We start from the raw sequence: 11,466 nt of genomic DNA on the forward strand, positions 1-11,466 counted from the left end.
AAAATGTACGCTGATGAGCTCACATTACGTCGGCAGCGGAAACATGCAGTGTGTTCAATATGCTATATTAATAAATAGATGAGTTATGGAGGCTTTCTATGGTCAAACACTCTTTTCCAGATGAGAAACTCGAGCAGCTCAAACCACAATGCGAGGAAAGACTGACATCAGTGCTTGGCACGCACAATCTATAATTACAGACTGAGAATGAGCTGCTTACTTTGTGTCCGATGAGATTTCTTTACAGGCGCCCTCTGACACCCAGCCACAGTACGGGTCCCTGGAGGCGATACAGGACCTGAGAGAGACACACATGAGGGGTTAATGTGGAAAAATCCAGCGGTCTGTATGAACAGCTTAAATAGAGAGAAAGAATACGCACTTTTTGCACTTTCCATGACGTTCACAGCGGGACAGCGGGACTTTCACCACACATGAGGTGAAGGCCACAAACAAAGAGTGACTCCTGCTGTCGATCTGCATACTGATGATGCGCTTGTCCTCCACGCCATCAATGCTGCACCTGAACACCACAGATTCACATCAGATTCACTCCAGATCATTCAACAGATTCACATAAGGGTTAAGTCAGATCATGTCAGATCATTCAACATATTCACGTCAGATAACTCGACAGATTCACACCAGATCACTCTTCAGATTCGCACCAGAGCACTCTTCAGATTCACACTAGATCACTCATCAGATTCATACCAGATTACTCGACAGATTCACACCAGATCACTCTTCAGATTCACACCAGATCACTCATAAGAGTCACACTAGATCGCATCAGATCATAACAGATTCATACCAGATCACACGTAAGATTCACACTAGATCACTCATCAGATTCACACCAGATCACTTGACAGATTCACACTAGATCATTAATAAGACTCACACCAGATTACTTGACAGATTCACACCAGATCACTCATCGGATTCACACCAGATCACTCGACAGATTCACACCAGATCACTCATCGGATTCACACCAGATCACTCAACAGATTCACACCAGATGACTCATAAGAGTCACAGCAGATCGCATCAGATCACAACAGATTCCTACCAGATCACTTGTCAGATTCAAACTAGATCACTCATCAGATTCACACCAGATCACTCTTCAGATTCACACTAGATCACTCAACAGATTCACACCAGATCACTCTTCAGATTCACACTAGATCACTCAACATATTCACACTAGATCACTCAACAGATTCACACTAGATCACTCGACAGATTCACACCAGATCACTAGACAGATTTACATCAGATCACTCATAAGATTCACACCAGATCGCTTCAGATCAGAGTTATGCTAAAAACCTAAGCTTGTTACTATTCACAAATGTATATTTATGATCATTGTTAAAAAAACAATGCAAGTATCTCCCCAGTATTCAAGCAATAATCCAGTATATTGGTTTGTACATGGTAAATCACAGTACTGTGGTACTGCTGTGTTGCTTTAATAAAAAATATATTTTTAACTTTGCTTACTAATCCAGTTCTCTTGCAAACCTGGCATTATGCATTACACATATTGTTAGCTCTTAGACAAATTGCTTTGCTCCTCTTTTGTTAATCACTTTGGATAAAAGCATCTTCTAAATGCTAAAATGCTAATAAAGCAGATAAACATTTTAGCGAAGAGGTTAAATGCAGCATCAGTGTCCTCAAAAAGCCTGGTGGGCAGCGCTTGCCTGTTTATTCCACTGTGAGGTGGCCATCAGACTCTCTGTTTACTTTAATCATTCAGTGAGGCCTGGCGGTCCAAACCAGCAGCGCTCTTTAATTTACTAACCACACGCTGTAACCTGATAAACGGGTGTAAATGACAGAGCGGCTCGTCCTAATGGAATACACACTTCTCTGGGTTGTAGACGCTCAGCTCCTCCAGAAACAGGCTGTCGTTCAGGAAGCCGCTCCGCATCTTGGCCAGGAACTTCAGCACGATTCCTCGCTCCGATCCCAGGAAAACTACGGTGTGATTGCGATGAGGGCCGGCGGCGTTATCCACGGCTATACGTGTCAGACGATATCTGCCAGAGACACAGAATACAGGTTACAATGCAGTCTTAATTATATTCATGAAAACTATGACTATGAACAAAGACAAGACTGACATTACTAAACACTGTTACTATCAACATATATTATCTTTGACGAAAAACAAGCCTAAATGTATCTATTTTCCTCAACAAAAAAGGAAAAAGAGTAGAAAAAAACATCTCAACCTACACATGTTTTCATGATTGTCTGTGATGTGATTTCTCAAATGACACCAATCATGATCAGTAATCACCATTATAATTTTGAGGAGAATAATTTTGATTATCAGTTCGACCATTATGTAGAAGAACTAAAATGTCTAAAACTAGACTGAATTTCCCAGACTATTAGTCAACTAAACCTTGAATATACAAAAAACAGCACAAGTTGAGTAAATATGACCCTGGACAACAAAACCAATCATATGGGGCAGTTTTGAAAAAAAAATATACATTTTCAAATTGAGATACATCCTCTGAAAGCTAAATTAATGCACTTTCCATTATTATATGGTTTGTTAGGATAGGACAATATTTGGCTTAAACTAATTAAAAATCTGGAATCTGAGGGTGCAAAAAACATTAACATTCTTAGCAATGTATATTACTAATCAAAAATTAAGTTTTGATATATTTAGAGTAGGAAATTTGATATTCTAATGATTTTTGACATAAAAGAAAAATATATTATTGTTGGCTATAGCTACAAATCTACCTGTGCTATACTTATGACTGCTTCTGTGCTCCGGGGAAACATATTTAATGAAAACTAAAAAGGACATTCAACACAGGACTAAGATTAAAAACGACGAACAAAATGAACTCTATTACAATGAAATTTCCATTGATTTTCAGACTTGTCTCTCGCTTAAAGAATTAAAGCGTTATCTGGCAACCGCCATTCCAATTAGCAGCTCATCTCAGTGTTAATCAAATGTATGTATAATTTCCAAATCCGTATGCAAATACATTTTCAGAGTGATTAAAACTGGCAAGATGGAAATTAGACGACAAATAAATTATACATGTTTTTTCATCTTTCCAAATCTGTGGAGTCTTTGAAGCCGAGAGAAACGGATACAGGCGCTTTTTCAATAACTCTGTTTTACTGGGGCAAATTTACACAAACCCAAATGAACAGAAACTTATCAGACTGAAAGCAGACGTCGTTTCAAAGAGCCTCGTTCTGCTAGAACAGATAATTCTCCCATAATCCACTTCATTATAGGAAGACAGACGGCAGTCTTTCACTGTGCTTTTGCTTTTTATAGAGAAACATCATCTTTCCTTCGGGGTCGAGCTGATATAATATAATGATTCATGAAATATCTCCAGATGAATCACTCAGGCTTCATGTCTGAATCTCATGCAAATGACTCGATTCATTCACCAAAGTGAGCAGCGCTTATGAAGATGGGCACCAATCCATATTTGCATGACAATGATCTCCATGCATAATTCACGTCTTAGAAAGACCTCTGACCGCCTCGACTCACCGAACCATCGTCTTGAGGAACCACGGCCGATTGGCGATGGAAGGAGCGGCTTCGTCCATCAGCGGGTGAAGCTTGATGAAGTTCAGCGTTTCATCCGGGAACTCGTTGGACACTTTGTATTTCTCTCCAGAGGAAGCTCCAGCACAGACGCCTGGCCTGAAGACCACAGAGGAACATCACACATCTCTATCTACTGCATCAGTAATATGAACATCTCAATGCTACAATCACAACAACAAGCTTAAATCACTGAAATGAATATGCTGCCTTGAACTGAACGGTAAAGAATCTCAGCTGCCTGTGATAAATATGCTGAAGGAAGGAAGGTTTATGGTTCTGCGCTGCTGCTGAATGGGAAATATATTGCTTTATTCCCACCACAGAGGAAACAGAATTACATTGAGACGCGGTTGGCACGGTCGCTCTCATTAACACTTGACCTCGTTTCACACAAACACATAATTTTATGTTAATCAGCGCAGGCGATAGTCCCGCCGTTCGTGACACAAAGATGAGCCATATGGAAGCAGATCTCCGCTCGGTGAGAACGATCCTGTGAGATGATTTAATCAGCGGCTGCATCTGGAGAACCAGGTTATGTGCTCGCAAACACAAATACATTTAAATAAAATACAATAAAATATAATCTAAAATAAAATGATATAAGCATTAAATTAAAATTGTATATTTAGTAGTTAATTATTAATTTGTAATAATTTTAAGACTATACATGAATGCATGCATTAGTGTTGATTATCCCTGGACAACATTTGAAGTGGATCAAAACCTTTCATCAAAGACGTCCTGAAACTTACGACAACTTTGACCTGAGCAGTGCATAAACGACTGAGAGAGAAACACAACGGAGGTGTGTGGGATGGATACCTGGGTCTGGGCACCTTCTCCTCTGGGACGGGGGTCCAGGTGGAATCGGGCGACTTCTGCTCTTTGAAGCGTCCGGTGAAGGCCGCCGCGATCTCCTCCATGTCGTACGCACAGACGGCCGATCCCGGGATACTGCAACACACGGACACACGCTTTCAGCAAAATAACAAAAGTGTGAATCACTCCGGCTCGGACTCGAGCGGCACACAAGGACGGATTGTGAATCTGAGGCAGACAGAAGCTCTGACTAACAGGGTCACTGTGTGTCGCCTTCACATCAACATGAGTTCATTCACAGGAATCTGATAAACCAGCTCTTATCTGCTGTTATTTGCTCTAGAGCTGTCGAAATGGCTGAAGAAATACATATGAATTCTGACAGCCCTTTATCTGTACCTGTTGTACGGCGTGGAGAAGGTGGCCATGACCACGTCTCGGCCGCTGATGTGGAGGACGTCGGTGACGGCCTGCAGGATGTTGAAGTAGAAGTGTGAGTCTCCAGGGATGGAGCAGTTGAGCCGTGTCTTCAGGAAGGACGTCCACTGTTTCTCCAGCACTCGCTGAGATCCGCCGCGGTCGTTCTTACACACACGAGCCACTCGTGGAAACACCACCTGATCAGACACACACGTTACACACGTCCTACACACACCTCACGCTCTCAAAAACCCCAGAAACGCTTCAGGAGAATCAAATTGAAACTGTATTTCTGTCCCTGATAGAGTTTGGGTTTCTTGTTCCTGTCACCATTAGTCGAGAGAGATAAAAATGGACATGTACTGGACATGACTGCCTAAATATATATATATATCCAAGCTTGTGAGTCAAAATCAAATTATAAAATGAGTCAGTAATAGTGTTGATCTGAATGCATTGCCACTATCAGATGAGAAAACCTGATCTGAACTGATCTGAAAAATGACTCTGTTGTCTTTTACAGAACTGCTCTACAGCTGAAATCAGTTTAGTTTGGTAACTGATGAATTTGACAGTTTCTGAACTGATCTGATTTGATGAAGTTTGAATCATTGATTCTGTACGGTGTAAAGCGCTATAGAAACGAATGTGACTTGACATGTCCGTCTGCTGACAGCTGGTTCTGCTGTAATTGGAGCCGCTGGTGTGGAGTACGAGGGTAATTACAGTAATCTGGCAGGTCGGTCGTACAGTAACCGAAGAGACTCATATTCACTGGAGACGCTCAGGCTGTAATTACTCCGCACTGAATCGGAGCGCTGAAGCCTCTCAAATCTCACGTCTTCTGTCTTTGAACTCACAACAATGAGCCTTTGTCATGCACTCGTCTGTTTGCTCACAGCACTCACAGACCAGGAAGTGGATTCTGGACCTAAAGCTATTTAGGGCTCGTCGTTGAGATAGCAGACAATGTTTGTGTTATTTTTAGTGCATGCGTCCTGACGGGCCGCGCCTGAGATCTCCTAAAAACCCTCTCATACTTCATCCGCCCACTTCCTGTCACTTCCTGTCTGAAGCAGCAAAACATGCTAGATGTTTTCCCATACCTTCCCCATGCTGTTGTACTCCATGGCGATTTCCCGAAAGAAGAAGTAGATGAAGTCGCCGTAATCGATGGCCTGCACGAAATACGGCTCTGAAATCAACAAGAGCGACTGTGAGCTCAAACATCAAAACATGAATTCAAATCATAGCATACTGTGATGAGCTTGTCTCCGTGATGTCTGTCAGTCGTTAGACACGATTAACGTCTGCAGTGTAGAGGGGAATGCACTACGCGGATAACTTTTTCAAAGTCACTAGTAAAGTTACTCTTTCAGATATTTATCTCCAGTTACTTTGTTTCCATGTGTTGAGTGACAGCTCTGCTGTTGCCATGGTGACAGAGATCAGGAGTCAGTGCAGTGTTGTGTGTGAACATGATCTCACTGTAGTTCTAGTGTTTACTCCTCTCACTGCACAAAAACAGGTTCAGTGTTCCTCAACAAATACCATTAATGTATTTAATTCAATTTTATTAACCAACATCACCTTCGATGATCCAATACTAAGCAAATACTACACATTTGTGTTTAATTTTTTAGTTGTTGCTGAATATTGTTGAATTTTCTTCTCCTGCGTCATATTCTTCATGTGATTAATTTGAGCGGCGCCCTCTACTGTACAGACCTGATACGGTTTCACTTCACTTTCAGTGTGAAAAGGCTTGTAAAAAGAGGAACTGGGCAAGCCCTGCCCAGATTTAAAAAGTAACTCAAAAGTAACGTATCGCATTTCTTTCCATAAAAAGTAACTTAAATTAACATAATTAGTAAATTTTTAGGGAGTAACAATATTGTAAATCATTACTTTTAAAAGTAACTTTCCACAACACTGTCAAAGTACAATCAGCTCACCTTTCAGCCATTTGGAGTCGTGTTTGACCGTCCGGAGGGTCGCACTGTCGCCCAGACTGCGATAGATCACCGCATCGATGGCCAGGAAGTCTGTGACGGTGGCCGAGTACAACTTCCCATCTACAGCAGAAGACAACAGCGTTTAAACACATCACAATCCATCCAACATCCTCTCAACTACAGATACATACATTTATATAAATACAACCGAGGCGTTCGATAAATTAAATTAAAATATTTTATACATACTTGATCTCTAGTTATCATTTTGAATTAAAATATTTATAATTAATTCCCTGCTGTAAACATGGCGAAAAATACTGTTGGTTGGTTAATAATTAAGCAGATAAACGTTAATTTTAAAATACATATTTTTCAAAAAGGCAGATCTAAACAAAAATGATTGTGAGGAAATTGCCTATAAAGTTTAATGTCACATTAAAATTAATTCTAAACCATGGGCTACATTTAATTGTTGATATTACACCAATGTACTGTAATATCTAATAATGTAATAAAAAATATAAGAATAAATATATTTTTAATTCACTACATTCCCGACCCTATTGGAATCTTTCTTTTTTTATCAGTAGGCAAATGTTCCTGAATTTACTTTCCTAGATTTTCTGAAAATCTTTTTGTAGGATTTGCTCAGAAGCAATTTTCAATTAGAAATTGCACAAACAATTACAAAGCAACATTAAATTAAACATGTCATTTTGAAGTAGAAAAACTGAAATAGTATTTTCTTGTTAAACATGCTCCAAAAATCAGTTTTTAACATCTAAACAGCACATTTAAAGCACATAATGGCGTTATTTTAGCCGCACGAGTGCTGGGAAGGCAGAAGGTTCTCTGGAAGGTTTTACGGCCGCTAATGGAGGAATGAGTCATGCGGGTTTTCCATCTTCAGGGTTATTTTTGCTGCTGTATTTCGGGGCGGGACTCCCAGAGGCGCTCTCTAACCGCAGCACAATAGTTTCATGTGTTTCCAGAGCCGCCGCACACCAGTCGCTGCCAGCAAACGCTCTTCCCAGAAACAGGGTTAGGACTCGTATTCCCAGCATGCTTCTGACAGACGTTCATTATGGAAGTGTTTCAGACTGTTTGTCTTACCGGCAAACAGGGCCACGTTGGCGTGTTTGGCATCATACGGGCAGCGCGCCATTCCGCTGATCTCATCTCCCACCGCATCCAGACTGTCCATCTGCAGGAATGAAGGGAGAGGTCAGAGGTCAAACCCACCCTAGCCTTCAGCGTCTGAGACTTTCACACACTTAACAGTCTTGTTTTTAAAGCTCTTCCTCTCTGAGGCCGCTTGTTTCGCTGGCTATTTCTATCTTGGCGAATCTGAAGACGAGCGCTCACAATTAACATTCCTCCCAAAATACACTGAAACAAACACGGATCAGGAATGTTATGGTATTCCCGCTCCACAGCATGACAGTGAGGAAGAGCAAACCAGGAATCTCAGCGATTAATAAACCTGTGACAGAGTCGGTATCCGTGATTATACCACACAGATCACAGGATCAAATACAGCGTTTACTTTGATCTCAGACAGTAGATCTTTCCCTTTCTTTGAACAAAACTAATTCTAGAAAATGCCGGATTCGATCTTATTCTTACAACAATAAAACAAACTCACTTTAATTAAACAGAAAACTTTTATTAACACAAATCAAATGGGTGATGTATGGAGCCACACATGACAAAGATATATTGAGAATTATTTGCTAATATTCGACTCGTTCCTTCGTTTGATTAAATCATGGCCTCACTGTACTAATTCATTCCCCCTTTTGATTTAATTAGAGTAAGGGAATGATTTAAACACTTTAAAATGAATGCAACATCTACACAAACGAACAGAAACATCCTCTCAACTACAGGATATGACACGCTGTTCTTTAAAAAAAGACTAAAACACTGTAGATTGGTCAGCAGATACAGAAGCACAAACATTAGGACATTTATGCAGCCTGGACCAGTTCAGAACCAGTGTAAACCAGTCTAGACCAGCACAGAACCAGTCTGGACCAGACCATAAAGCCGTCAGGATGAAAGCATGCGCTCCGATCCTCTTCGGGATAGTGACGGTCGCTCGTTCCGCCCGGCAACAGCTGATGTAACGGACACCAGCCGTAAATCCAGCAGCTCGGAGCCTGGCCGCAGATGGTTCTCAGGAGGAGGCCGCGGATCACAGCACTCGTTCAGGAGAACATTTGTACGCTGATGATTAAAGTGGGACGACTTTGGCCCTCAACAGACGCTGTTTTCAGAGCCGTGGACAGTAGAGCGGACACAACGCCGCTCGAGGGCTTCCAAACACCAAGTGTCCGCGGGGGAAATCTGTGAGCGTCTAGTGCTGCTCCTGGCAAACGTGCTTCAGCATCTCTGTGCTGGACCGAGCCAGTTATTAGACAGCGACGGCTGGCAGAAGATCTTCTGCTCGTTCTGTGTTTCACCGACTGCAGAGCAGCAGATGATGGGGTCAAATCGAGCAAAAACACTGAATGAAACTAAACCAGCCTTTCTCGATCTCCCTCACAAACACACTGCTGATCTCAGAGCTGAAGAGTGTGGACTGTTCCTAACACGGTCAGAAAACACATCCCAATCTGACCCTGACACAGGGATCCTGCACGATTAAGAGTTCACGGCAAGCTTTACATCCCTAGTGTTGGGGAAAGTTTAAAGCTGCACAACAATTAGTAACATATTAGTAAACATATAGTATGTAAACAAACGTTTATTTTGAATCGATTAATAGCAACGAATCGTTTTGCAGCCCTAGGCAAGTTTATTTTAAAAGGTTTAATGGTTTACAATGTTGCGTTACCTCATTCCTACTTGCGTTACTTTTTATAGAAAGTAATACATCACACGTTACTTTTGTGTTACTTTTTGTCACCTGGGTTTGCTTGGGTTTTTTCGTGACTTGTTTTTTTTAAAGAAAGTAGAATTAAAATGAACTAAAATGTGAAAAAAATTAAAGGTTTTTAAGAAAACTTTAAAAGTTAAAATAAAAATTAATTAATAAAAGAAAAGCAAAAATATAGAAAATTATAGGTAATTTATATGTAAAAATAATTAATGCAATGTAATAATATAGCTACAAGATTTAAGCACATGCTGAAACAAATATAATGAACTATTTCGCAAGCCTGTAATCACCTAAATCAATGATTAAAAAGAGAATTTTGGGCATTTTGGCAGATAAATTACTATAAAAAGATTTGTATTTTTTTACTTTTATAACTATTATAATGCCACCTACAGCCCGATCTCTTTAGATGTTAGCATGCGTGTTTAGATCAGCTAGTTTGGTGAAGTTTAGAGTTAAACATCGTAGACAAGGTTCTGATGGTGTTTTATTTGCTCTCTCTCCATCTGTCTTCGCAGAAACGTCTCTGATCTTTCCAGCAAAATAACTCAGCTTTCAGACTTTCCTGAAGACACTTCAGATTTATTCTGGCATAACAAGTGAAAAACACATCCTCAGCTTTCTGATGAGCCGAGTCAGTGTTTCGCTCTCTACAATACTCAGCCTAGGTACTTTTGATACTCGTTTGTTTTTCTTTTTGATGTGTTCTCTTCTAAATAATAACCTGGATTTAATAATAACTAAAGCAAAAGAAGGACATCCCGCAGCGGTCATGTTCATGTTAACTCTCAATCACTCACACACTCTTATCAATCTCTGACGCTTTCATTCTGTCGTCTGAGTATCAAATGTGCAGCCGGGCTGAGGTCAGAGGTCAGAGGTCAGAGGTCACGCTCACCTTGTAGGTCCGGCAGGACGGGTTGAAGGCGTTGGTTCCGCAGACGAACAGAGAGTCGTCGCTCTGCTGAAGCAGGACCTTGATGAAGTTATGGCACTCGTCCTGGAACGAGACGAGAACTTATTACATCATATCTGCTGAATGAGACCCAACGCTTGTTTCTTACTAATTCTGGCTGCTGATTCCAAAAATAGAGTCTGTTTTGCTGGAGCATGCCACACTTTCTCACTAAATATTATGCCTTTCATAGCGTTTGTGCTTTTACAAGCATTTGTGCTGTGAACTAGTCTTTTATTCTCAGCAGAAAAACACCACGGACACATGATTTCTGTCTGATTCTGAGCCAGATCATAACTGTTTGTTCAATTCTCAGCCTATTATCACATGCATGACATCGTTTTATTATTAGTCCTGATTTCAAGGTCAGAATTATGTCCAGAGACAGAAGAAAATGCAAACATGAGCCAGATGTTTTCTGCTTTTACTGCATCCAAACAGAGACAATATAATAGATAATGTTGAGAAAAAGCGTATTAATTCTAAACGTCTTCGTAATTGTTTCTTTTTATTAAATAGATTATTTAAACATTTATCTAAGTTAAGTTCAATTATGCATTTTGTACAAATATTTGTCATTTGGCTTTTTTTATTTTCTTAAGTGCTTTAAAGCTGATATATGTCTTAAAACTATACATAATTGATATTTTTGAACTCCCCATCTTTAAATGTCCTAATATTAGGCCTTTCTCTGCAGATCGGCAGATACAGAAGCAGATCCGTGTGATGCGTGACATCATCACTCAGCCATGACATCATCGCTCCTCTGTGACATCATCATACCTTGTGCTTTCCCTTCATCCTGCAG

At 40.5% G+C, this 11,466-nt stretch overlaps 1 protein-coding gene across 5 annotated transcripts in view; it reads right to left on the bottom strand.

The window, feature by feature from the left end:
* Positions 1-11,466, bottom strand: part of LOC127963845 (semaphorin-6A) — a 50,888-nt gene that overhangs the window by 15,193 nt on the left and 24,229 nt on the right. For all 5 annotated transcript variants that reach the window (XM_052563923.1, XM_052563925.1, XM_052563924.1 and 2 more), the window contains exons 5-15: positions 11,442-11,466; positions 10,602-10,703; positions 7,933-8,023; positions 6,817-6,936; positions 5,968-6,056; positions 4,841-5,058; positions 4,445-4,576; positions 3,560-3,715; positions 1,881-2,054; positions 383-523; positions 221-298 (exon numbers count right to left, since the gene is read on the bottom strand). The exon at positions 11,442-11,466 is cut by the window's right edge and continues 38 nt beyond it. In XM_052563923.1, the coding sequence (XP_052419883.1) occupies positions 221-298; positions 383-523; positions 1,881-2,054; positions 3,560-3,715; positions 4,445-4,576; positions 4,841-5,058; positions 5,968-6,056; positions 6,817-6,936; positions 7,933-8,023; positions 10,602-10,703; positions 11,442-11,466 (1,326 nt within the window). The remainder of the gene's footprint in view (positions 1-220; positions 299-382; positions 524-1,880; positions 2,055-3,559; positions 3,716-4,444; positions 4,577-4,840; positions 5,059-5,967; positions 6,057-6,816; positions 6,937-7,932; positions 8,024-10,601; positions 10,704-11,441) is intronic.

The sequence above is a fragment of the Carassius gibelio genome, chromosome B8, assembly GCF_023724105.1.
Source record: "Carassius gibelio isolate Cgi1373 ecotype wild population from Czech Republic chromosome B8, carGib1.2-hapl.c, whole genome shotgun sequence".
Classification (NCBI taxonomy): domain Eukaryota; kingdom Metazoa; phylum Chordata; class Actinopteri; order Cypriniformes; family Cyprinidae; genus Carassius; species Carassius gibelio.